At 49.3% G+C, this 27,236-nt stretch overlaps 1 protein-coding gene across 4 annotated transcripts; it reads right to left on the bottom strand.

Annotated features, from left to right (window-relative positions):
- Positions 1-1,923: 1,923 nt before the first annotated feature.
- TRIM29 (tripartite motif containing 29) lies at positions 1,924-26,788 on the bottom strand. 4 transcript variants are annotated; one of them, XM_031506832.3, is made up of 9 exons: positions 25,702-26,788; positions 17,474-17,569; positions 16,081-16,314; positions 15,081-15,279; positions 11,877-11,960; positions 8,664-8,723; positions 7,005-7,106; positions 5,851-5,930; positions 1,924-3,783 (listed from the first exon to the last, which is right to left on the bottom strand). In XM_031506832.3, the coding sequence occupies exons 1-9, from the start codon at positions 26,554-26,556 to the stop codon at positions 3,721-3,723; spliced, it is 1,773 nt and encodes a 590-aa protein (XP_031362692.1). In that variant the 5' UTR covers positions 26,557-26,788; the 3' UTR covers positions 1,924-3,720. The 4 variants fall into 4 exon arrangements, with proteins under 4 accessions (XP_031362692.1, XP_085416346.1, XP_085416348.1 ...); XM_085560220.1 differs by having other exon boundaries at positions 7,005-7,103; positions 25,702-26,706; XM_085560222.1 differs by lacking the exon at positions 7,005-7,106 and having other exon boundaries at positions 25,702-26,706.
- Positions 26,789-27,236: the final 448 nt, after the last annotated feature.

The following is a 27,236-nucleotide window of genomic DNA, read 5'->3' as shown; positions in this document are numbered from 1 at the left end:
TCCCCGGGACTGACCCACGGACCGGCCCTGAGCCACCTCCTGTCCCCAGACTGACCCACGGACCAGCCCCAAGACCTTCCTATCCCCAGGACTGACCCATGGGTTGGCTTTGAGCCACCACCTGTCCCTGGGATTGTCCATGGAGACACTTTCTTCCCCTGGGATCCACCCTGGGATCAGCCCCAAGACCCTCCTGTCCCCAGGACTGACCCATGGACAGGCCCTGAGCCACCTCCTGTCCTTGGGATTGACCCATGGACCGGCCCTGAGCCACCTCCTGTCCCCAGGACTGACCCATGGACCGGCCCTGAGCCACCTCCTGTCCCCAGGATTGTCCATGGAGACACTTTCTTCCCCTGGGATCCACCCTGGGATCAGCCCCAAGACCCTCCTGTCCCCAGGACTGACCCATGGACAGGCCCTGAGCCACCTCCTGCCCCTGGGGTCCATCTTGGGACTGTCCATGGGGCCACCTCCTCCTCCAGATTGGACCCAGGAATGACCCCAGAGTTGCCACCTGCCTCAGGAATTGTCCACGGAGCCACCTCCTGCCCCAGGACCAGCCCTGGAGCCACCTCCTGCTCCAGGGTTTGGAATGGGGTGACCTTTAAGGTCCATTCCAGCCCAAACCATGCTGTGATTTTGTGATCCAGGCCCCCAGAAAGCTGTCACAGCTGCTGGTTTCACCCCAAATCACCCTGTGGGTGTCACTGAGCCCTGCTCTGACAGCCCCTTTGGTGCCCAAGTGTCCCCTGCACCCCCACAGCTGCTGGCTGGGCCAGGGAAACCCATCACCCCTATTCCATAGGGGATCATGGAATAGTTTGGGTGAGAAAGGACCCCAAAAAAGCTCATTTCATCCAACTCCCTGCATTAAAAATGTTAATTACTCCTCCCATCCCTGCTCCCTGCTCAGGCCAGGAGCTCCATCATCATTTCCTGCTGTCACTGAGTCCAGGAGCTCAGAGGGTGTTCGAAATTCTCCCTTCTGCTGCTCCAGTGGTGGAACTGAGATGTTCTGCAGCAGTTCCAGGACAGGAAGAAGATTTCTCTTTGATTGCTTTTTAATCACAGTAATAACAGTAACGGAGGCAATGAGTGGAATTGATGGGAAAGAGCTGAGCTCTCTCCTCTGCTGGCTCCCTTGTGGGGTAAACAAAAAGGACTTGCCAGCTCCTCCAGTGAATTGGTGGGATCCTCGCTCTTCAGGATGAGCGCTGGTGATGTATGGGGATAAACAGCTGGTATTTAATGCCTGGCAGTAGAAATATGCCAGGAATCTTCTGGAAATCTGTGAAAAACCCTTGTCCACACCGAGGGATGTACAATTGCTCCTTTAAGCAGCTATCAGTGCTACATCTACTTGTTTCTGGCCTTGAATCTACATCTTCAGCACCCCACTGGGGTTTTATCTCTCCCTCAGGGGAAGGAGAAGCTGTGATGGACACAAGAGCTTTGAGCTGAGCAGAACCAGAGGTCCCCAGAAGGCCTTGAGTAGGTGGAGGGTCCCAGAACCAACCTCCTGGGGAGACCCAGGTCCAGGCTGGGGCAAAATAATCTTATTTTGGCCAGTGAACACAGGAACAAGTGTTTTCCTCTAGAGGAAACTGGGGAGGTTTAACTCTGGCACAGGCTGAGGGGTCTTTCAGAAATGCCCTTGCAGGGAAGGACTTTTGTGGCACCAGTGCTTGGGAACTGACCTAACTGGGTATTTTTGGGGTGTTGTACCAGAAATGTACATCAGCTTTTGACCCTCAAGGATGTGGGAATTTCCTCTGACCTTAAATATCCAAAAAGCAGCGAAACAGCCTCAGAGAGCTGGCAAAAGGCTCTCCAAGCCTGCTGCTCACACCAAGGGTAATTTGGAGAGACTCAACCTCGCTGAGAGCACAGGAACACCAAAGACAGAGCTCACCCCGTTGGTTTTGGTCAAACATGGAGCTTTCTCCTTTATTTCTGCAGTGTGGTGCCCACGGGAGGGGCCTCGTTTACATCACCAGCACAGCTGTGTCCTGTCTGAGGAGGAATCACCATCATCATCATCATCATCATCATCATCATCATCATCATCATCCCTCTGGCTTTGCTGACCAAGACAGGATCCAAGCAGTTCCTGCACACCCCAAAACCCCCCGGGAAGCAGAGGTGCCACAGGGCTGGGGCGTGCCCCATCCCGGGGGCAAAAGGGGGACCCCAGCGGGGTCCTGGCGTCTCCAGGGCTGAGGCAAACAGGGAGCAGCTCCATTCCTTGTGGGAATTTGGGTGTGCAAGGGCAGGGGAGGGCCCTGGGGAGGGGAAAGGGAGCAGAGAGGCTGTGGGGGCACGGAGGGGACAGCGGGAGGAAAGGGACAGTGGTGGCCTCAGGCAGGTTCCAGCTGGCACCACACAGCCTTGCTCAGGGATGGGGGGATTTTAACATCCAAGCTGAGGAGGAGGAAGAGGAGAAATAAACATTTACATGTTTTGGAGCATAAAAAGGAGGCGGTGGAAGGTTTTAGTGGACCTGCTCAAGAAGAAAACAGTGAGACCTGGAGGGGGCTGATTTTATCCTTTCATACACATCCTCAAACCCCTCAGTGCTTTTCCCAGCAATTCCATCCCTTTTTTCACATCCCTTTTGTCACATCCTTCCCTACCACGCCAGCCCCTTCCCCCTCTGGTCTTTATAGGGGAAAAAAAATTAAAAATCATCATAAAGTGACATTTCAAGTGCTCTGGAGCAACCAACATTCAGTCCCAGGAGTTTTGGGTGAGGTGTTGGGTTAAAAAGCCATGAGTGTTTTTGCAAAGGGTTGAGCCAGGAAGGAATTTTCAGGTAGGACCTCCCTCAGCAAGGTGCTGCAAGCAGGAAAAAGTGGGGAGAAGCCATTCCAAAACTGGTTGAATAGAGCAAATCATGAAAAGGAGCTGTTAGGTCTTGGTTTTCACTATTTGAGGGCTCTTATTCCCTTTTCTCCCCTTGCACAGCATGGACCAAACCCTCCAGCTTGTCCATGGAGGGGGAAAATCACCTCAGGGAGATCATGGAATGGTTCTCCAGCCCTGGATGTGATTCATCTGTCCAGGGCACAAATACAAAATTATTATCCTGAGCAAAAAAGCTGTGGCGGTAATTCTCATTGCTCACTGCAGGGGGAAAAAAAAAATATAAAATACATGAACTACAGTATATAAATCAATTTTGGTTTAAGGGAATTAAGAAAAACCACCACAAACTAGAAAAGCACCCAGCACCTATGGCATCTAATCAATCTTGTATTACTAGGATGGATTTGCTTTTTATTTCTTAATTTGAAAAGGTGGCTGGAGGGGCACTTGAATGGGCTGGAAAGCCTCTCTGTCCTCCTCCAGCAGCTCTGGGAAAATCCAGATTTTTGGGGAGTTTTTGGCAGGCGAGGAGCAGCGCTGAGCGGATGGAGGACCCTGGGGGATGTCCCCAGGGTGGGGAGGCACGGGAGAAGCTGGAGCTTGGGAAGAGCTCTGGGAACATCCAGCTCGGGGCCTCCACTGGGGTTCCACAGCTCTGGGGACAAGGGGACAGCTGCCGAGCAGGGGGTGCCACCCAAGCATCATCCACAACTCCCAGGAGGGGCAGAGCGGCTGGGCACGGGGAGGGGGACAAGGAGGGGACAGGACATGCCTCCCCTGCAGCAGGGGGGTGCCAGGGGAGCAGCTGCATCCGTGGAAATCCGCTCGGCTCTCCCCGCGTCCTTCAGCAGCTCAGGGCGCCTCGTTGGAGGTGGCTCCGTTGCCTTTGTTGACGTAGAAGGGGCGGTAGTGGGACTGCAAGGGAGAATTTGGGGCACATCAGTTCCAGCCCCTCCTGTTACACTGAGCTCATGGCACTCTATTTCCCCTTCCCCAGGACCCTGGACCCTCCTTCCTGCCCCAACAGGAGAACCAGGGATGCCCACCCTGTCCAAAGTCTGTACAGACCCCTGACAATTCCTGTTCTCTTTTGCCCCTCTCTCCCCTTGGACACCACAGAATAAAGAGAGCTGAATCAACGTATTTCGGGGTAAGAGCCTCTTTTGGGAATCTTTGCCATCTCCTGATATTCCTCCCCTCACAGCCTCGGATCTCTGGGCTAGCTGATATTCAGGGGGGGGGAACATCACCCTCCTTTTCCTTCCCCACACCCCGCCCCCGTCCATCCGTGATGGATGAAAAACTCCGATTTTATGATCAGCTTCTTGCAAATATTACCGTGACTATTATATGTGTAATGTTAGAAAGTGATGCTGTATTTATTCTCTTAAGTAGCGTGTTAAATATATTTTTAGGTTATAACACAATGTTAAAATAGAAACTCTGCCATGTAAGATATTTTTTTTACTAGCTGAAGAAAGGGGATAAGATAATCAAGAAACTCTTTGCACAGCAGCCCTATTGAATAGCAGGAACAGCAGGAAACACGGGCAGAGCAACCCCAGCCCATCTCCCTGCTCAATGTTCCCTTTTGTCGAGATTCTTTTCATTTTATGGCTTTAATTTCCAACAGAATTAAGATATGAAAGAGGGGGGCTTCATTAAAAAGAGCTCTCTGGGCGTGAAAAAGACCTTCCTCCTTAAACAGCACAGTCCTTTGTGAAAATTCATATTTACAGACCTTTTAGAATGTATATTACTTAAATACACATTTAAGGCTGTTTTAAAAGCCAGATTATTGGCCCAATAGACCATAAAAGCTCCTGCAGAGATACTGCAGCAATATGTATTTCTATTTTGGTGCTTTTAAATGCTTATATTTATCAGCTCAGTTGTTGGGTTTGAGGCTGTGTGGTGAATATTTGCTATAAAAAGGAAATGGTCATTACAAATGTGTGCAACAGGAGAGGAAGGGGCGCAGGGAAGGGTTGGTGGGAGAAGTTACCCAGATTTTCTCTGTGGGGATTAAAGAAAAATCCCTGGGAACACAATGGATGTTGGGTGATGATGTTTTAGAGGGTCAAACCCAAGGCAGAAGGGATGGCAGAATTTTGCCAGCTTGCTGCAATAACTTCAAAGGCTCGAGGCTGGATTTCCTGGGAGAATCTGCCAAGAACATCCCTTCCACAGGAATTCACCTGCTGGGGAGCCTTGAAAATGGAGCAGATGCAGCTGCAATTTCTACCTGTTGTGTGTTTCCCTCAGAGTGGGAATGCTCTGAGTTCCTGACCCTCTGCTCCTTACAGGTCTCACTTCCACAGAACAGCAAATCTCACAAATATGCAATCAGAAATGACAAAAAAAAATTTAAAAACGTTCCATTTGTGGTGGCAAAAGCTTGACAATCTTAATTCAGATCATGCAAGGCCTTAATGCAGCATGGTGTGAATAAAAGCTGATTAACTCGGTGCTCCTGAGGCAGTGCATTAACTGGTTGTGTATTTGGGACTACAAGCCCTAAAACATCACTGCCCCGTGCCTCTTATCATGATCAGTGTGAAACCCGTGGCTTGGAGATGCTGTGGTGATTTCTGATCACAGCCTGACCCTCATCTTGGATCCTGCATTTGCCCACTGCGGGACACCACCAGCAAGGCACTTCCATGTGGTTGTCTCTGGTGTCACTGACACAGTGTGGATGTCACAGAGTGGGTGACAAGGAAAAGTGCTATCGGTATCATTTTACAGGATTTGCACAGTCCCTATCTTCTGCATCAAATTTTAGCCCAAAACCTTATCAAAACATCATTTTTGTGGCATTGATTAGGGCTGTGAAAACTGGGGGGTTAATCTGCATCCTGAACAGCAGCGGTGGGGTTGAAGCTTTTCTTTCCACACTCCCAAAGGACCCATCCTTATTCCTGAAGCCCCCCTGGAACAGGCTGAAGCTCTCCCAAGAAAAAAAATTGCTCTTTTTCTTACCAATACAGACTGCTTGGAGGAGGATTTCCACGTCTGTGGCGTCACCTTTGCAGACTGGTGCCTCACTATGGAGGGGTAGGCTGTGCCAACACAAAACACAAAACACAAAACACAAAACACAGCCAGTCACAGATCAGCCCCTGCCACTGCCACCCTCGTGTCCGTGTCCCCAGGACCAGCAGCAGGACTGGAAGTGCCACCTCGTTAGTATTGCATTGCTCAACATGGAAATGCAGCCATCCCCAGGGTGGGACAGACAGACAGATGCTTCTTCCACCACCCCACCAGGCAGGAAAAGGCAGGAAAGAAGGTCTGGCTAATTAAAACGTCTGAGGAATGCAGAGAGGTGGAATGCAATCAGACCAATTAAATTCAGGCCGAGTCCCAAAGTCAGCATTCTGGCTCTTGCAGAGAGCACTGCAGGCTGTTTAATTAGTGCAAAGAGCTGAGCCTGGGGTTCCTGCTGTTCCTCTGGCAGCTTGATAAGCCCTGACCCCCATCCAGCACCCCAGCCCTGCTCTGCCCCGGGGGTGCAGCAGCCCTGAAGTGCCACAGCCAATGTCAGGGCATCATCACACCATGGCCCTGCTCCTCCAACTCCAGCTAAACCTGACTCTGCTGGGCAGGTTCTGGTGCTCTTGAATCCCAACTCTGGTGGGAAGCAGGGTGATGAGATGGTGAATGGGGGTTTAGTTCTTGTGAGGCAGCTCCTACAAGCAGGTAAAGTAGGGGGAAGCCATTCCAAAACTGCTTGAATAGAGCAAAGCACGAAAAGGAGCTGTTAGGTCTTGGTTTTCACCATCTGAGGGCTCTTATTCCCATTTCTTTTATAAGGTTGTGCTCTTCGTGTTATTTTTTCAGTGATGAAACTAGAGGGGCAAACGGCCATGGTGCCTTCCTCAAAAATCATCTGAAATGTATCCCTACCCATTAGAAATGAAATTTAAAATCCCTCCACCTGTTCCCTAGACAAAACTTTAATATTTCTGAACACTCCTTGTTGCCCTGTTTCAGCAGAATTGCTCCTGCGCAGGTGCCTGAGGGACTGGCAGGCAGACCAAGGCGCAGGACTGCTCCAGGAAGACAGAGCAGGATTAGGGGGGTTTGTCACCTCAAGAGGGGCAGGAGGAAGGGGAACACTCAGTTCCTAGTACCGGTCTTAGTGAAGAGGCTCCCATCAGACTGTTTGCTGAAGTCACCGGGCGGATTCTGTCCCACCGAGGAGAACTGAAAAGGCAGCTTAGTGCCATTGCCTACTGGAAGATAAAGAGGCGGCGTTATTCCACGGGGCTGCAGGGGGGCATTTCCAAACACACCTGTGACACTGCCTTCACCTGGCTGGGGGCACGGCGGGGACAGCCCTGTCCCTGCTCTCCCAGGGACACGAGGCAGGCGAGGGCAGGCGGCTGTGTGTGGGACCAGCCTTTCTCCCGAGAGCCCCAGAGCTCAGGTGTGGCTGGAGAGCAGCAGCTCCTGCACCTCCCGGGGCAGGAGGGATGGCTCCAGCACTGCCCTTCCTCCCAGCAGTGGAGGCTTCACTCAAACCATCAAAGTTTCTCTTCCTGGCCTTCTCAGGGTCAGGCCCTGGCTGCCAGAAGGAAACTGAGGGCAGGGAGATGGCAGGCTTCACTCAAACCATCAAAGTTTCCCCTCCTGGCTTCTTCAGTGTCAGACCCTGGCTGCCAGAAGGAAACTGAGGGCAGGGAGATGGCAGGCTTCACTCAAACCATCAAAGTTTCCCCTCCTGGCTTCTTCAGGGTCAGATCCTGGCTGCCAGAAGGAATCTGAGGGCAGGAAGATGACAGACTTCACTCAAACCATTAAAGTTTCTCCTCCTGGCTTCTTCAGGGTCAGACCCTGGCTGCCAGAAGGAAACTGAGGGCAGGGAGATGGCAGGCTTCACTAAAACCATTAAAGCTTCTCCTCCTGGCTTCTTCAGGGTCAGACCCTGGCTGCCAGAAGGAAACTGAGGGCAGGGAGATGGCAGGCTTCATTCAAACCATTAAAGTTTCTCCTCCTGGCCTCCTCAGGGTCAGGTCCTGGCTGCCAGAATAATCTGAGGGCAGGGAGATGTCAGGCTTCACTCAGACCACTCAAACTTCTCCTCCTGGCCTTCTTCAGGGTCAGACCCTGGCTGCCAGAAGGAATCTGAGGACAGGGCGATGGCAGGCTTCACTCAGACCATCAAAGTTTCCCCTCCTGGCCTCCTCAGGGTCAGATGAGAGGGACACGGCCCTGCCTGGGGAAGGCAGGAGGGGCTGAGGTGTGGCTGGGGTCACCAGAACTCCCCAGCTGGCTCTGCCTGGCTGCTTCCAGCACGGAGGGAAAGGCTGGAGCTGGACCTCGTAGGAACGAAGCAGAGGAGGAAAATGTTGGAAAAGGAAGATGGGGGATCTGGGAAGAAAAGGCATGAACGTGGGCCAGGCTGTGTCTTTGAGAAATTATTCATAAAAGGTGTGATAGAAAGAAGCACCTTGTGCTTCTGAGAGTGGCTGGGAGTGTTTGGAGTCTCCTCCTTCTTCTGCCACAACCTCCTCAGAGGCTCTGAATGTTCAGGGCCTGGGGATCTTTGCCAGCTGCCTGGTGTGTTTTGCACCTCGTTTCTCTGTGATCAGGGAGAAGCAGGGGTGCCTTTCCCTCCTCTGAGCACTGAGAGCACTGCAGACAGTGCTGCCAGCCCAGCAGGAGCTGGCTCTGGGGTTTTCAGGCGCCAGGGCAGCCGAGAGGGGCAGCAGGAAAGATGGGTTAGTCAGGCAGAAAGCTGTGGCACGGGGGGTTAGATCCTCTCAAACTGAAGGCAGAATTACCCGTACCAAGTGTTTCCTCGGTCGCTTGGAAGGAGGAAAATTCCCATGACCGTGGGTTGAAATTGGCTGCAAAACAAGAGCATCCAGTTCAGCAGTCGGCTCCTGACGAGCTGCCTCAGAGGCCTGTGCCTGGCACTGCTCTAGGAAAGGTCCCCACCAAGCTGGGAGCAGCCCCAAAACAGAAATCTGGGCCCAGGCAGCAGAGGAGAACCTGGGTTTATCCCTGGGTGGTAGGGAATGGGGAGCAGGCTTCTCCTGCAGTGAGCAGAGCTCTCAGGCCACGGAGCTGCAGGAAATTGCCAGCTCAGCTTTGGGCACTCAGGCAGAGCTGTGGGTTCAGAGCTCCAAAGACACCAGGACAGGAACATTTCCCAGCCCTGTGCCAGTGCGTGCCCCAGGCTTCCACTGACTGCTGCTGCTGCAGCCCTTTGGGGAGGCACTGGGCTCCCAGGAAAGCAAAAAGAAGATGGATTCTTGGAGCTGCTCTGCTGCCATCCTGTGGGCTGCTTCTCTGGTTTAGATGTGTTTCTCTTTACACAATTCTCTATCTGTGTGCCTGGGTCCCTTCCACTCTTCGTTCAAAGATGATTTTTCCAACCTCCTCCTGGCTTTGGCCAAACTGTTTGACACATCAGGAGAAGAAAGCTTAGTGGGAGAGGACAGAAAGGAGCGTGGAGCAGTTGAACAGATTGTCCATTTGTCTTTGAGGCAGTGTTTGAAATGTTTTATGCCACTCTGCCTCATCTTGTCATCCCTGCAAGCAAGTACGGGATCATAGAATGGTTTGGGTTGGAAGGGACCTTAAAAATCATCCCATTCCAGCCCCTGCCATGGGCAGGGATACCTGGTTGCTCCAAGCCCCATCCAACCTGGCCTTGGACACTGCCAGGGATCCAGGGGCAGCCACAGCTTCTCTGTGCCAGGGCCTCACCACCATCACAGGAATAATTTCTTCCTAATATCCCATTCTCAACCTCCTCTCTTTCAGTTTGAAGCAGTTTATTATGACACTCAAGAGCAGTGGAAGTCTTGACTTAAAGCAGGGCTTAAAACCACTAGGTTCAGCTGGAATCGAAGCAGCTCCCCAGTTTGGGCTGCTGTAATTAGCACAGAGCATTCCTCAGTCCAACAAACAGACTTTCCACTGCGGCCTGGGGCAGAATCTGCAGGGACCCAGCCTAGCCAGAAACAGGGTGTGTGTCAAAGCTGCATCCATGAGATATTGAGGGATTCCAAGGTTGTTACACAATGCCAAGGGTGGTCCTCGTTTTTCCCCTCCCATTTTTTGGGATTCTTTAACAAAGATGAAATCAACTGCACTGCTGGGCTTTGATGCCACAGTGACAGGGCACAGAGAGCTCCGGAGAATTAAACCATGATGGGGATGTTGCATTATTCATGGGGTGATCCTTGGCTAGCCAGCCTGCAAGCCAAGTGGGTCACCTCCTGCTTTGCCTACTGATTCATCCTGCTCCCCAAATTCCAGCAGCTGGATCCCTCCTGAGCCTGGCCCTGCTGGGCTCTGCTCAATCCCCATGCAGCACAAGCTCTGTGTGCAGTCGTGGGCTTGTTTATTTTGGCCACAGTCACTTTGTTGGTGGAAAACACAGAGTGAGTAACTGGGAAGGCAGCACTGTCTGTGTTTCCAGGAAAACACGGATGTGGAGGTGGGATAAAGCATCCCCCGGGATGTGGAGGTGGGATAAAGCATCCCCCAGCATTTGGGCAGGCAGCAGGAGGAGGGGGATGGCTGTGCAGCTCTCTGGACACAAATCACCACGTGGATCTGGCAGTGCCTGGGGATCCCTCCTGGATCTCCAGCAAGTTGGAATGCTGGATCCCAGCTGGAGCCTCTTCTCCCAGCTGTGGGAAGCTCAGGCACTCCTGACAGCACTGACCATGCTGTGCCACTGCCAAAATGGCTTTTTGCTTCTTTTTGGCCCTTCCTTTTTGCCAGGCTGGGCAGTATCCCCATCCCAAGGGATGACTGCCCAGTGTTCCTCCCTGCCACACCCCTTTAATGCCTCTGGGGCTGTTTCCACCTGAAAGCTCCAGATTTTGGGTAGAGATAAGCTCAGCTTGTGCTATGTTAAAATTGGTTTTCAAACTTCCCTCAGGGTTGGAAAGTTTCAGGTGCAGAGCTGAGTCTGTGGTCTCAGCAGAACTTCCCTGCAAACCTCGAGGCAGGAGAGCAGAAAAACAAACCCAACCCTACAAAAACACCCCTCTGCCCCTGAACTTGGGAAGAGACCTGCTCAAGTCCTGCTGGCACTGAAATGGGAATGCCAGCCCTGCTCCAAACATCCTCAGGACTGCCACGGAGCTGTGGGCTGAGGGCAGAGGAGAAGGGCAAAGTGGCAATACAGACAAAGGGCTCAGCGCTGGGGTCTGGGTTATCCTCAGGAAATTCCAAAACAGGGCAGGAATGTGCCCTCGATGAGTGTCTCTGTCCCTGCTGCCATGTCCCTGTCCCTGCCCACCCTCTGTCTGCAGAGCAGCAGCTGGGAACACCTGGAAAACCCGGCCAGGGCTGAAATTTGGTTACTTGTTTTGTGCCACCCTTCCTGTTCCTCGGTCCCTCGCCTTGCCTGGGCTTTCAGCACTCTCAGCTCCTTGCTCTGGGTGCCAATTTAGGAATGCCAACTGTGGTTTTAGAGCTGGATGTGTTGGAAACATTGGTTCACTCCAAAAATTCATCCTGCAGTGGCCACACAAGTGGGACAAGCAAATCACCAGGGCTCATGTCAGGGCTCACAGGGGAGCTCCAGACTCCTGCTTTTTGTTTGTTTTGTTTTGTTTTGTTTTGTTTTGTTTTGTTTTGGGACATGTTCCTCACTTCTTCTGTCCTTTCCCTGTAAGGAAAAATTATGTTTGGTACTGAAAGTAAAATCTTAATGCTCAGTGAAGCTTTCTTAATAGCACAGAGAGATAAGCTTTGGGTGGAGAAAAACACTGATTTTATCCTGGAAACCCATGTTAAAACTCCCCTATATTCACTCTTGGATAGAGTTCAGCCACTCCAGCTCTTCCCCATAAAACTGAGAACCTTTTCTGCCTGCTTTGAGGCAAAACCTTGTCAAAGCTCTGTAAGCTGGACACAAAACACGCCGAGGGATGGATCTGAGATGTGAGGGAGAGGAAATTTTGGCCTAGATCATCAGTGAAGCTCCTTTCCTGAGCTGGAAGGGAGCCTGCCCAGCTGTGGGATGCCATCCTTACCTTTGGGAGACAGGAACATGGAAAATCTCTTCAGGTTGTCGGGCTGGTTCCACTCGTAGTTGTTCATCATGAACCGGTGGTCCCCTGGAGAGGCAGAGCAGGGCATGAGCTCGGGGATGAACTTTGGGGGTCTTTAAATCCCCCTGTGGGATCTTTGTCTGGGAGCTAAAGCAGTTCTGGAGCTGCCCAGGGTCTAAAATATGAGGTTCCTTCTGAGGCAGAGCCCAGTTGAAGCATTCAACCTCGCAGCAGCCACAGGATCTTCTAAAATCCATAGGGACACCTGAGGGTTGAGGCATTTTCCTACCAGAATGATCTTGTGTGGCTAAAAATGACTGCAAAAGTTTGAGTTTGGCTCCTTTTGTGTGCTCAGCCTGAGCACAGCCTGGCTGATGGAGGACTGCCACTCTTTAAAGCTCCAGAAATCATTTCTGGGAGGGTTCAATGGGTTGGCTTCTCCAGTTTTTAGAGAGAGATGCTAAAGCTGAGCTGCAAACAGCTCTAAATTCTTGGACAAGGGTGGCTGGCTCAGGTTTCATGGATCAGACTTACTCCTACACAGCCTGGCTTTGGATTTCTGACACTGATTCACAGGAAATGAGCCTTTATCACTAAACTCACCCATAAAAACATTCTTTGAAGCCCTCTATAAACCTATTGTTCTCTGCAAGGAAGTAAATTCACGTTTTATGTTTAAATAGCTCCATTCTTTGATTCTCAAGTCACTGAACAAACTTTTCTTTTATTTTTCCCATTTATTTCGGTGCTATTTAAGCTCCCTGATTATTTGTCTCCTCACCACACAGGTACCTGTTATGACAACTAAAAGGACATGGATTCCCTTTGGAGTCTGCTATTAAGCAGCTTTCATTCCATTAATATAATATTTCTTCCTGGGAAGGTTTTTACAGTAGAAGATCAAGCCAGCTGCAAATGAATTTGTTGCAGTGACTCAGGGGGAGTCCGAGTTAATAACTCCACAGTTCCTTAATGGATTTAATTCCCTCGCAGCCACTGGATGCAGAGTGCTGCCCTCTTTCATCTGTAACCATGGCTTGGAGAAAGGAGAGCTCTGAAGCTCCTGGGACTCGCCATAAATAACATTTCCCACCTGTTCCCAACTTTTCATTAAATGGGCAGAATCCAAGCTGAGTCCCTGGGAAAGCTCCTGGAAGCGCCCAGGTTTCTGGCAGGAGTTAAAAAATGGTGATGGCACTTGGATTCCATGGATTTCAAATAAAAAACGGTGACTTCTAGCATCAGTAACATGGAGGAGACCCCAATTAAAATAATCCACAAGTAATCAGGCTTTATCCTGAGCTACCAGAACTGCAGAACCTTGTTGGGTTTTAAAAATGCCCAAGAAAAATGCTCCAAGACTGGCAAAACCCAGCCCAGCAGATGGAAATTGTGCACAGCTTCAGGTGAAGAAAGAAAGAAAAACTCACACAAGTGATTGTTGGATCTGTTTGTCCTCTCTTGATATTGAGTTATTGTCAAATTTCTCGGTAATTCTGGAGCATGTGGAGTGTTGAGAATTTCAATAGGAATGTTGCAGTGATGGAAGTAAGTAATGTTCAATTTCTGGTGCTACTTTAAAGGCAGGGAGAATTTTAAATCCTGCATTTCGCTGTGCATCCGGAGCGCTCTGGGACCCCTGACCTTCCTGGAAGGTTGGTCCAGAAGGATCTGGTCCATTTAATTCATGTCTGATGGAGAATGATGGCTCTGGACAGTGGAATTATTAATATAGGAGGGGTCTCCAGTAAATATTTGAGTGAATTATCAGCGATTTTGCAGATTTTTGCAGATTTTTTTGATTGAATTTGAATGAATTATCAGTGATTTTGAGTGGATTTGAGTGAATTATCAGCGATTTTGCAGATTTCCAGCAGATTTCTTTTATTGAATTTGAATGAATTATCAGCAATTTTGAGTGAATTTGAGTGAATTATCAGTGATTTTGCAGATTTGCAGCAGAGTTCCTCAGCCCCTGTGCTGCACAAGCTGTCCTTGAGGTTATCCCTGCATTTTTTGGACTCCCACATCCTCCTGGAAGAGCAGGGTGCCATTTATCCTCACACCACCCGCTGCTGTCCTGGTATTGGGCTTCCTCAATGGCTGAGAGATTAATCCAGGTGAGATAAGCACTCCTTGCCATCCCTGCTATTCCTGGGGCAAGAGGTCATTCCCTGGGATTAGGCAACGTGCCCAGGGTTTTTTGGATTTTGCTCTCCCACAGGCAGCCTGGGGAGTGCAGACAGCACAGCCCCATTGTGGAGCCCTGTCCTTATCTCAGCTGTGAGCCTGATGCAAGACAAGTCCTTTAGCCACAGGTAATTATCAGGAAGCAATTAAATAATAATAATAATAAATGTAAAAGATTAATTTTGCTGCTGTGGTGTTGGCCGGGACCTCTCTGTTCACCTTTAAGATCACCTTAAGCATCACTGAAGTGTGGGGAGCACCCTGGATTAATCAGGCAGGAAAGCTGTCCCAAGTGGAACAGGGAGTACAACCAGAGTCACTCCAGTTGTAGCTGAACACCCAAACTGAGCCCTTTTTACTTGGAAAATGAGATTTTCAGATATTTCCTTCTCCCTGACAAGTGCTTGCAGGGTATATTAAGTTCCAAACCCTGCACTTCCAATATTTGATGTCACACCAGCACCCTGCATGTGCTAACTGAGTGTACAAATAGGATTTCAAACTTGCCATCACACATTCACCTTTGTGCTGCTGCCTTCACCCTTCACTGAGCTGCCTTAGCAGATCTGTGGAGTTTTCCCTCCTGGAAAATGTCCTGCTAAACTTCCAGGGGCTTGCTGGAGCCTGGCACAGGGCAAGAATATTGACTCCACACAGGAATTGGCTGAACCCATTAAATCCTAAACATGAAACCCTAAAATGAACCAAAATCCAGGGAAGTGGGGCCAATTTGCTGTCCTGTATGAGATACCCTAAATCCCTGGCAGCTCAACGATTCCATCCCCACATAGGAGAGGTAGAATAACTCTGATATTCCAGAATTCACGTTCCAATAACTCTCATATTCCAGAATTAATTCCAGCTACAGGAGTCCCTACTCCCACTTCCCCCCAGCTCTTTGCTTACTTTCTTCTTCACCAGGAGTGCTCATCATCCTCACCCCCCCTGACCCTGCACTCCAGGGAAGCAGGGAGGGGAATATTTGGGTTATTTTACCATTCTCCATGTGGTTCCTCTCGATGAAGTTGCGGCCCAGGTCTGCCTTGCAGATCTTCTCCACGTGCCTCATGCAGACGTTGAGGAGGTCGTCCCTGAGCAGCCCCATGGACGGGCTCATGCTCTCCCCTTCCAGCAGCACGCTGTAGGTTGGCAGGGATGGAGGGGGCACGTAATTCCTCATCAGAGCCCCAAATTCCTGCCGAAGGAAGGGATGGCAGTTCATGAGGAGCATGAAAATGTGGAGGCTGAATCGGAGGGAAGTAGTTGATGTTAGATTCCAATAGTGCAAGGAAAGCAAGGAGGATGGGCAGGGAAATGTTCTATCCATGGTTTGCAGCCATCCATAAAAGACCAAAGGCATGTCCAAGTCCATTCCTCAGCCACCAGAGCAGGGACAGCTCCAAATGTCTCGTGAACCCCTGCCAAGGATGTGCAGGGAACTGGGGAAGGCTCACACTGGCACACAAGACACAGCCTACTTTGGACCTGATTAGCATAAGAGATCTGCTAATTAGGATGCCTTGGCAAGAACAAGCAGAGCTTTGAGGATTGAATCAAGACCAGCTGAAGGTTGAATCAAAACCGGCTGACAGGAAACGAAAAATCAACTTCTGCAAGCAAGAGCTGCTGCGAAACATGTAAGTTTGTTTATGTGATGATTAACCCGATCATTGTAATAAAACATTACTAGCCTTCCTAGAAAAGTTTATAAGCACATGTAGTCCACAATAAATTTTGATTCTGACCACCACTCAGTCTCCCCATCTCACCGTGAGAGTTCACACCTCTTTGGGATTGTCTTTGGGACAAATCCCAAGAAGAGAAGAATGGCTTTGCCTCTTTGGGATTGTCTTTGGGATTTGTCCCAAAGTCTCTTCAGGATTGTCTTTGGGACAAATCCCAAGAGAATAATGGCTTTGCCTCTTTGGGATTGTCTTTGGGACAAATCCCAAAGTCCTGACAGGGACAAAGAAAAGGGAAATGCGGTCTCTGTCACCTGCAGGAAGAGCACGGAGTCGCTGATCTGGTGGATCTGCTCCCTGTTCTCCTTGTCCTCCCTCAGCAGCTTCGCCCTCTCCTCCAGCTCATCCACGATTTCCTTCACGTTCTCCGAGGCGATCTTCTCCCTCTGATCCAGGGCAGCCTTCACCTCATCCCTCTGCCTCTCCAGGTCACGGATCAGCTCCTTGAAGTGCTGGTCCACCGTGGCTTTCTCGTTGGTGGTGTAATTCTGGATGGGGAAGGGGCAGGGAGAGGAGGCAGCAGGAAAGAGGAGCAAGAAAATACTAAAATTTCACTGAGTTCTTTGCTGACAGAAAGACAGAGGGAGATAAATCCAAGGATTCAGCATTTAGGGTATGGGAACTCCAGCTATGCAAGTCTCAGCTGCAGGAAAGCCGTGCCAAGAGAAGCAATACCTGCTCCTGCAATAATCACATGGATGCAATCCAAAAAGGCCACTGCCTTCCCAGCGGTAAGAGCATATCTCCAATTTCAATTCATGCACTCACAGGTGGCACTTTAGAACACTCTGTGACATTCTAAATCAGGATTCTGGCTCCTGGACAATCTGAGGACCAAATTCCCACCATTTCAAAGGATGCTGAAACACTTTTTACAAGCCTGACCTCGAGGTGCCTCTGAAATATTCTTCAGAAGGACTGGGAATGTAACTATATTGAGAGTCAAAATTTCTAGGTCAGGTTTCCAGTAATAATAATAATAATAATAATAATAATAATAATAATAATAATAATGATAGTAATAATAAAGCAGATGAAAAGCAGAGCTGGTGAGCCAATGTGCTTGCACCACATAAAAGGGAGAAGAATGGCTTTGCCTGTTAATATTATGCAAATTTTCTGGGGTATCTCCAACTTGTGCTTTCACTGCTTTATTCAGTTAGGCTATAAATGAAAAAAATAATACCATGACTCTATTCCAACCCTTACCACTGTGCAAGAATTATAAAGGAGCCTTCTCTCAGCATGGAAATAAGCTGTTCCACCATGAATAAGATATTTGTTGGGGTAAATTCATCTGCTCCTGCTGTCTTATCTCAATTTGGGCAACCCAGAGCCCTTCTGCAGGTTATTTGTGGATTTTGTTTCTAAATCTGCCCGGCTACTGGTGATGGAAGGGCCATAAAGGACCTAAAAAAGGAGCCAGAGCAGGGAGGTGCCTTGGTTTTGTATCAGGGCTGGATCTCCCCGCAGGGAATGTCGCAATGACTTCAGTGGGAGTTGTTGTCTCCAAGATTTGGCCTGGAGTTTGGGATAGCGATGAGATAAAGGCTGGGGAAGGGATGGAGTGAGGAAGAGCTGGAAGGATGTGGGAGAGGAAGGGAGAAGGAATTAGTGGTTAGAGCAGGAAGAGGTGAACAAACGCACCTTGATGCGGTCCCTCTCCTTCTGCCACTTGTCCACCTCATCTTCCACCTCGATGATCTTCAGCTGCAGCTGCTCCTTCTGCAGCGACAGCTCGGTCTGTGGGGAGGAGAGGAGAGAGAGGGGAGGGAACCTGGTGAGTGGGGCTGAGGGTGGCCCCTCCAAGCAGCCCCGAGCCTGCCCTGCCACGCTGAGCACGGCAGCGGGGAGGTCCAGGCTGCGCTGGGCATCATCACCTGTGCCAGCGGGCATCGTCCCAGCAGATTCAGCTCCCTCAGCAAAGCAGCAGCACCCACCTCCCAGGCTGTCAGGGTGCTGCTTTTAATCACATGGGAGTCATGAGCTTCAGGGGAAGGGAGCTGTTTCAAAATTCAGCTGTGTGTGCAGAGCAGGGCCCAGCCCAGGGTGTGCCTGTGCAGCAATAACAGTTTTCATGTAATTACGGAATGACGTTTGACGAGTGTTGCAACAAGAGGATGATGCCTCCGGCAGGAATTCTGTTTAGACAGGATTGTGGATTAATTTGCTCTGAATTGAGAGCTTTCATGTAGCGATGGAGCTGGGGAATGCTTGGAAAAAAAAAATTGCAAAGAAAAAAAAAAAGCCACAAAAGGAGGAGGGAAGAGGTGTAGCCAACCTGCTTGGCTGAGATCAGCAACTTTGCTGGGATTAATTTGCATTTTGTTGTGGAGTGGCTTCCCAGAGAAGCTCAGAGCTGAGACTTGCACAGGAATTTGTGGCAGTGGAGACCATGCTCTGTTTCCCTGGATCATTATTTTTTCCCTGGATCAGCCCTGGACCTGGATGTTAGCAAAGCCTCGCCCCGTTAACTCCAGCAATCCCTCCCTGGGTCGTTCCCATTCTCCATCCCTCCACAGATGCTGCCCCTGCCTTTGTTGGGGCATTTCTGCATTTCATGTTTGTGCAGGTTGGTTTCAGCCACGGCTGGAGGCAATCTGGCTGTGGGACACCCAGCCCAGAGCTGTTGAGGAATTTCAGAGTTGGCAGAAATTCCCTGTGTTCTGTCATGTTAGGAGAACATGAGAACCTGCTGTTCCTGTGGGATCTTCTGCAAAATCATAAGATTAACCCAGACCACTGAAATTCAGGCCAACAATTAGAGGCATGGATGGATAAATCCACTCTCACACTCCAGCTGTCCATCCAGGAATGAAATGGAACGTGAAAATCTGGGTCTTTATTAAAAGTTTTCAGTTCTTCACTGGAAATGAAGAGCAGGGAAGAAGCTGTGAACCAGCCCAGACAGGAGCTCTTGTCCTGATGCCAATCGAGTGTCTGAAAACCCTCTGGAGCTGGAATCCAGCACAGCTGCTCTGAGAGCCAACAACCCCAGCTGTTCCAATTCAGAAAATCTGTTTTTGCAGGGACATTGCTTGCATGGTGGTTTCGTTGCCTTATAAAACACAAGAAAAGTGGGCAGAAAAAAGGGAAGTGTGCTCAGAGGTGTCTCAGTGCCACAAAAGCTGCATCCTCACATTGCTTTTAGGAGCTGGGAGAGCACTGGCTTTCCAAATATTATCCACACACCCTCAGCAGTGGCCTGAACGCTGCCACGAGCTGATTCTCCCCCTCCCCAGGGGTTCAGGGCACACAGGGAGGGATTTTGTGGCACAGCTTCACCAGGGAACCCACACTGGCTTCCAGATGAGAAAATCTGCTCTGCTACTGATCAAAAGAACAAAGGCAGGAGTTTGATCCCGTAATTTTCACATTTTCAAGGCAGCGACTTGGAGGAATTCCTGCTGGTTTCTATTCCCATGTGCAGTGGGAGATGTCCTGTGCATCAAGACTCTGCACAGCAGGGAAATGCAATGAGATGAAAATATTTCAGATCCATTTATCCACTGCATTAAACAATGTGAGAAATTGCACCCAAATTCCAGTTGTTTCCTTGGGCTACAGAGCTGCATCCAGGTGGCATTGCTTGTTTGTGAAGTAAAAAAGATCATTTCCAAAGCAATTCTTTCTCTCCTCTTCCCCAAAAATCAGGGCATCCTTTTAAGAATGGGAGTGAAATCCTACAGAGAAGCACTGGAAGGAATTTTTGGGGAAGAGCAGAACTTTCATAGCCACATGGACACTCCCAAACTCAAGGGATTTGCAGAGAAAATGACAGGAAAAAAAATACCAAGTGATGGCTGGAAGGTGGTGATAATGATATTATGCTTTTGTAGTCCTTTTTAATTAAGATAGGTCTCCAAGGAATTTTGGGAACTATTATTTGTAAAAGTGATCCTGACTCTCAGCACTTCCAACATCCCTCAGAAAGGTGGTGTGGGATGTAAGAACCATTTAAGAGCAGAGGCACACAACAATTTGCAGCGAGGTTTATGAGCTGCAAATGGAAATTACAGAGATGCTCCCAATAGCCAGGATGCAAATCCCACACTCAGCCAGATTTGGGAAACACCAGCACAGACTGCAGGGGACGTGAAGGGAGGTGTGGTTGTGGGGAACTGCAAGAAATTAAATAAATACTACCAAAAAAACACACTAAACATAGGAAAAAATGTTAAAGAGAGGTGCAGGGAGACCCTGGAATAGTGGAAAAACTGGTGGCATGGGCAGAAGGGTTCAAGAAGGGTTCTCTGGAGGTGGAGAACAACATCAAGGGTTCAGGAGGTGATTTCCTGATGGTTTTAAGGCTTTTTTTTGGTCTGGAAAGGGGCTGCCCATGTGTATGACAGATGAACAGCCACAGTATGGGGGCCACAGCGGTTAGGGGCAGGCAGTGCCTCAGGTTCACTCCCTAAGAGAAAACTCCCATCTGTCTTCATATTTCTCAGATTTTCCGGGCTCAGAAATCCTTGATGGACCATCTAGAACAAATCCATTGGAGGATTTGGGGTTCAAAGATCCTAATGAGAAATAATACAGCAACACCCTCATCGTGGGGATCCCTCCAGAGCAGAAATAGCAGGAAAAGTGAGGAAAAAAAAAACAGGAAATCCAGATTTAGACAAATTTTTTTGAGCACAGCAGGCTGGGAACTGAAGGCACAGAGAACCTTCAAGCTAAGATTGGATCCCCAATTAGAGCCTCAGGTAATTAGGGCAGTTAAGAGGCTTCAGTGAAAGTTCGGAGCGTACATCCAAACCTGCACAGCTGAACAAAGCCCTGGTGCTGTGGAGTGTCGAAACTCAAAATGTCCCTCAGACATTTTTGGAGGTTCCAGACCCCAGGTCAGAAGCATTTGAGACCCTGGAACAGCTGGAAACAGCTGTGATTTGGGGTTTGAGCCATGGAATGATTTACCAGCCTTGCAGGAAGAACAAGAAGTCACAAAAGTTTAGATATTACAGTAGAAGTAGTCACAAAGTAGAGGGAAGAATTTTTGAGTGCTGTACAGGGGGGTTTTGGTTTTGTACATGGGGGTCAGAGGTTTTAAGATGGATTTGGGATTTGGGCCTGCCCTGTCCTCCCTCTTTCTTCCCCCTCACTTCCATGTTCTTGGTGATGTTGGCACTCACAGATTGGTTTAGAGTAGAAAATCACCATTTAATATAGGTAATAGGCATTGGGGAAAACTATAAACATGTAACACATAATGTACCATATAAAAGATAGAAAATCACTATTTAATATAGGTAATAGGCATTGGGAAAAACTGTAACCATGTCACACGTAATGTCCCATATAAAAGACAGCAGCAGCCCTGGGTGGGAGAGAAGAAGCAGTCGGGGTCAGAGAGGATGTCAGGGTGTGTGTGTGCCTCTGCCTGAGCTGTGAGCAAACCACAGCAGCCCCAGAAGAAAATCTTTCAGATAACTTGCAATAAACTGCCTTGAGACCAACAACAGAGACTGCTGAGCCTTTCTTTGGGAGCTCGGGCTGGAGGAGAGACTTTTCCACCACACGGATCCCCCAAACCAGGGATTGCTCCGGCAGTGGAGGACAGGCAGGTGGGAGGTGCTGAGCCCTGCACGATGATGCAAGTGCTTTGTGCAAGGAGGCAGCAGCAGCACAAGCAGCATCATGCCCTGAACGCTCTGGGAACAGCCCTGTGTCCCCAGCTGGGAGAGCTCTGCTAATTAACCTGCCAGGTTTTCTCCTGTTTTCCGGATTTTTTTCCTGATTTTTTCCTGATTTTTCCTGATTTTCCTCTGATTTTCACTATTTTTTCCTGATTTTTTTCTCTTTTTCCTGATTTTTCTCTGATTTTCCCCTAATTTTTCCTGATTTTTTCCTGATTTTTCCTGATTTTTTTCATAATATTTTCCTGATTCTTACTGAATTTTTTTCCTGATATTTCCTTGGCTTTTTCCCTGATTTTTTTTCTAGATGTTTTCTGATTTTTCCTGATTTTCCCAGATTTTCCCAGATTTTATCCTGATGTTTTCCCTGATTTTTCCTGATTTATCCTGATTTTTTCTGATTTTTCTTGCTTTTAACCTGATTTTTCATGATTCCTTCCTGATTTTTTTTCTGATTTCCCCCTGATTTTTCCTGATTTTTTTTTCTGTTTTTCCTAATTTTTTTTTCTGGATTTCCCCCTGACTTCCCCCTGATTTTTCTTGATTTTTCACAATTTTCCTGATTTTCCCAGATTTTTCCTGAATCTATCCTGATTTTTCCCTGATTTTCCTGATTTTTTCTCATTTCTCCCAAAAGAAATCAGGGAGCTGCACAAGTGCTGCTCCATCCCATTGTCCCAGTGCAGGGCCAGGATGCCGTGGCTGGGAACTCAGGGGGTTGTTTGAGACGTGATTTCTGCTGGGTGCAGAAATTTTCCCATCTCAGTTTTTCTGAGTTTTTCTGGAAACCCTGCCAGCATCCTAAAAAAAAAATGCCACTGGAGAAGCTGAGTCTGCACAGCTTGGAGAGAATTCCTTGCTTGCAAACAAGTGGATTTTCCCTGTTTTCTGTCCTCAGTGTAGATTAATGCAGAATTCTGGCAAACAGTCAAATTTACTCCAATTTCCAGCTGGGGAGAGTGTCGTTCCTGCAGGGAACTCTGAGGAAAACATCTCTTTTTGAGCTGTGCCCACAGAGAAGCCACAGCTGGTGTAGGTAAAATCTCACAGCCACGCTGCAGCAGTGAAAAGAGCCCCCAAGCTTTTCCAAGGTTTAATTTTGTTTGCTCTCTGCTCAGTGAAAGTGATGCAGGGATGGGAACCCCTCTGGATCCACCTCTGTGGATGGTTTTCTTCAAAGCCTGGCTCAGCCTTTGTAAAAGCTTTTCTTTTCAGAGCAGCTCTGTGGGAAGGAGGAGCACACAGCTCCCCTTCCTGTGCTCACAGTGAAGTTTGCTTTAAAAGATAAAGAATTTCAGGAAAAAAAAAAATCAGATCAAAGTGTTTTTCAGCAGAGCTGACCTGGCTTGCTGAGCACCAAGGCTGGTGCTGGAAGGTAACACCAGGTTATTTATTTCCAGCTCTGGGACTGGCAGGCAGGGGTGAAGTTGTCTCTTTTAGAGAGCAGCCCTGTAAAACAGGTTTGGGATGAAGGATCCCTTTCAGAATGAAGGATGCTGGCTCCAAGGGGGGCTCTGCTGATAAATCAAGGGTTTTATTGGGCTGCACAGGCTGCTGTGGAGCATTCTCACTTTTCAAGTGTGAGTTGTTATTCCCCAGCCTCACCGACCTTTTCCTGGCTGTTTTTTTGTACTGGTTCTGGTGCAAACTGTTACTTTTCCTTTAAACCTGCAGCAGGAAATGAATGCAAAGTGGATCTGGGGAGAGCATTAAAGGTTTGCTGGGTAAAATACGCAAATAGCACTGGGTGGGAAGTCGGGAGAAATGTCTCTGTCTGAGTCCCTGTGCCTTTCACTTGTGTCTGCTCAGCAGGAACAGGGGGTGAGTGATTCTCACCCCAGGCTCCTGAAAAGTGGAAGATGCTGCTGAGCTCTCTGTCTGAGACAGAGATATCAGCCTTTGCACTGCTCTAACTATAGGTGTCTGTGTTCTGGCTTGTTTGCATTCCTCTTCTCTGTCTGCTCAGTGAGACAAGCAGGGCTTCCTAATTCCTCAGAAGGAGCTTCGCCAGCTCTAGAGCACAGCCCCAGTCCTCCCTACAACCCACAGCAAAGACAGGCTGAAATCTGCATTCATTCTGCAGACCTGAAGGGCAGGTGCACCTAAACCAAGCTTGTTCTGTGACACTTCTGTGCCACCAAACCGCTGAGCTCCCAGGCTGGCAGTGCAGCAAAACAAACCCCAGCTCTGGAAGCCTCTCACACAACAACCAGGGATGAGGAAATCCTTGCAGATAAATCCTGAACATCCAGCACGGTGTTCAGGCTCTGTCTGGACACAACTTTCTTTATTATTTCAGCACTCCAGTGGTAGAATGGATGTGGAGCTTTAATTTAAAGCTGCTCTGGAGCTGCTGGGGTGCCAAGCTGGGAGAACAGGGATAGGGATGACCTGGTGTGAGGTCGTTGCTGATCCCTTCCAAAAAGGCAGCAGCACCAGCCACCCTCCCAATTTGTGGCCAGAAATTCCAGCTGGGCTGATTTGATAAGGAGATGTGTTAACACCAAGGGCTTGGAAATACTCATTGCTCTTTGTGGCTCCTGCTGAGGCTCCACCTCTGGTGAATAAATCAGGGGTGGGAACAAACATTTGTAGGCAACAGCTTTCCTGCTAATTGTTTTTGTCTGAGTGAATGCTTGCTCGAGTTACAACATGATCAAACTCTGTCAGGAGAAACTCTGCACATGGGCATGATTCATGCTGATAAATCCTACATCCTTTAGGCTGAGTAGCAGCAGAGACAGTGCAGGAGCTAAAGGTGGCACAAGGACTCAGAGACAGAACTCAAACAGCATTTAAATCCCAGTCCTCTGCTCATCCATGGTTGTGTCTTTAAAATCGAGGTGCTGGTGTGTCTCCAGCCACAGGAGGAAGGATCTGAGCAGCTTTGCTTCCTCAGGAAGCAGATGTTCACCTCATTCCAGGCAGGAATGGGACACCTTGGCAGACGCCAGGCACAGCTTTGTGTTAGGGCTCTGCAGAGTGCAGGGCTGACATCAAAACCATGAGCTCAGGCAATTATGGAACAAACAGCAGGCTGGCAAGCCCTGCAGGAATTTGGGAAAGGCTGTCTGAGACCTGGAAAAGGCTTTGTCTGGTTTCAGTGAGGCTGCAAGCTGGAGATGACACGGCAGGAGAAAAGACCAGAGAAGCCAGAGATAAGCTCTACACAAGATGCTCTTTCAGCCTGATGAGATAAATCTTCCCAGCTCCTTGGAAAGATTAAAATTGTTCTTCCCATTAAGGGAGCTCAAGAATTTCTCACAGCAGGTGCCTGTGTCTGCCTGGTCACCACATCACAGCACTGGTTTGGGGTTTAGGAGATCTTAGTGCCCTTCCAGGTTCTGACTGTGTGACTCCAGGCACGTTGTTTTATGTAATTATTATTTTACAGGTCTCTTTATTGGCATCCCTCCTGTCTTGTCTGCTTAGAAAGTTTCTTGCTTTTACCACGGGGATGTGCAGCAACAATCGTGTTGAGACCCTGATTTTTTGCTAGAACAAGTGAAATCCTCCTCATCCACCCAGAAAACAAACAACAGGAGAATTTGAGCAAACAAAGGTGAAAGACATTTCATTAGTGAAATCTCCCTGGGTATCCATGCTCTGAACACGTTGTAGTAACACTTCAGGGGAAGTGATCAGGTTTTGTGCGTGCACCAGGGTTTGGGGTTTTTCCATCTAAACTTCAAAAAGCTTTTTCCATAGGTGTGGCTCAACAGAAAAGAAAAACAAAACCAAAACCTAATATCACTCTCAAGAGCCGAGATAGCAATTTTCAATAGTTATTAGTACCCATGCGTAACTTTAGCAGCAACTGATTTGACAATTTGTATTCTGGAGGTGCTGACCCTGAGCAGTGCCCACCTTTCTGTGGGCAACACCACACAAACACTGTCAAAACTCAAGAATATTTTTTAAAACTTGGCGTTTCGGGCTTTGACTCAGCTTCTGCTGGAAGTCAGGTGTGCTGGCAGCCAGGTTCTCCATCCCTAAATGCAGCCTAACTGCAGCCAGGATCAGGAGAACGCCAATCCCATGGAAACAGCAGCCAGGCAATACCAATTCTCCACTAAATACTTCCCACCACCAGCACTGCATCCCGGAATTCCACCCCAGCCACGACCTGGGGAGGGGTTGCAGGCTGAGGAGCAAAAGCTGTGGTGTGACATGGGCATCTGCAGGCTGCTGGGGACAGAAGGAATGAGAGGAGGAATAAAAAGAGGATAAAATTACCTCTTTGCCCGCCTTCTCGATCTCCACTGTCACCGTGCTGTGGTTCTTGTGCTCCTGGAACATGCAGAGGTAGCAGATGCACATCTGGTCTGTCTGGCAGAACAGCTCCATGGTCTTGCCATGCACTGGGCATTTTCTGGCCTCGAAGTCCCTGATGGGGTCCAGGAGCTGGTGGTCCCGGAACGCCGCTCCCTCCAGGTGGGGCTTGAGGTGCAGCTCGCAGAAGGAAGCCTGGCACACCAGGCAGGACTTGACAGCCTTCTGCTTGTTGTCGATGCAGGAGTCGCAGAGAACGTCCTCGAGCTTCACGCGGGGCCGCGAGCCCGCGGCTCTGTCGGCCTTGTTGAAGGGTCTCCTCAGATCCCCCGTCTCCACCAGAGGCAGGGAAGATTTCTTCAGGTCCCCCATCTGCCCCGCGGAGAACAGGGACTTCCTCCCTTCCCCGTCAGCGGGCAGGAAGCTCTTTTTGGAATCCAAGGAGAACAGGGACTTCCTGAGGTCGCCCTTCTCCGGGAAGTTCAGGGCTGGTCTCCTCATGTCTCCGATCTGGCCGCTGCTGAACTGCATCTTCTTGGAGTCTGCCGAGTCCATGCTGAAGTAGGTTGACCTCTTCTCATCAGATGACTCCACAAACTGGATGATGGGCCTCTTCCAGTCACTCCCAGAGAAGAGGGAGCTCTTGATTTGCCCTGTCTCCAACGCAGCACCGCCCGTGCCTTTTATAGCTTCTTTCTCACCTCCGCCAGGGCTCGTGGCCTTCTTGGCTTCCTCTTCTTTTTTGGGGGCAGTTGGGCTCTTCACGTCCTCGGGCTTGCCGCCGGTGCCGTTCGTCCTGGCTGCGCTCCCCGTTTCCATGGCCTAAGCAGGGTCGGTGCTTCCTCTGCTCGCTCTCTGCCCCAGCTCCTGTCTCTCAGCCCCTCCAAGGCAGGCAGGCTCTGCCCGGTCCCGGTCTCAGCGAGGAATGGCTCTGGAATGCAGAATTGAGGAAACCTTCCTGCCCCGGTGACGCACCCCGAGCTCCCGAGGAGGAGCAGCGCGCCCGGATCGCGCCCAGGTGGATGCAGGGGGAAAGAAAGGAGGAAAGGAAGGAGCAGACGTGGAGGGATCAGAAGCTCCAGCTGTGCAGTTAATTATACAAGGCAGTCCACACCCAGGAACATTCTTGTCTAACCAGGTTGGGGAGGAAGGGCTGTTTATATACATAGAAATGTCTCCTTAACAAAAAAAAAAAAAAAAAGAAAAAAAAGAAAAAAAAAAAGAAGGAAAAAAATCATTTTCATTAAGATGTAGCAACCAGTTCCACCGCTTGTTTCAAAAATAATTTGGCCGGCAGCTGAGGTTCCCTCCTTGCAGAGATGGGCAGGGTCGGGGAGACCACGAGATGCCCAAGGTGGGTTTGTTAACTGGGTCATAGCCATGTACCAAAATAATTAGGGTTGTAATTAAAATGAACGCCTAGAATAAAGCATTCTTCAAGCAGGCTCCCCCCCAGGGCTTGCTGCATTCAGGAGGGAGGAGAAATTCATGGTTAATAC

The sequence above is a fragment of the Lonchura striata genome, chromosome 24, assembly GCF_050655825.1.
Source record: "Lonchura striata isolate lonStrDom1 chromosome 24, ASM5065582v1, whole genome shotgun sequence".
In the NCBI taxonomy this organism is placed as follows: Eukaryota; Metazoa; Chordata; class Aves; order Passeriformes; family Estrildidae; genus Lonchura; species Lonchura striata.
This window is presented reverse-complemented; position numbering and strand designations above follow the sequence as displayed.

Bases quoted from the DNA above. Each gene is read 5' to 3' on its own strand.
- TRIM29 (XM_031506832.3), bottom strand. From the start codon at position 26,556: ATGGAAACGGGGAGCGCAGCCAGGACGAACGGCACCGGCGGCAAGCCC. The intron at 17,570-25,701 runs GTAATTTTATCC...TCCTCCCCACAG, and splicing joins TCGAGAAGGCGGGCAAAGAG to ACCGAGCTGTCGCTGCAGAA. The intron at 11,961-15,080 runs GTAAAATAACCC...CTGCCTCTCCAG, and splicing joins GAGGAACCACATGGAGAATG to GGGACCACCGGTTCATGATG.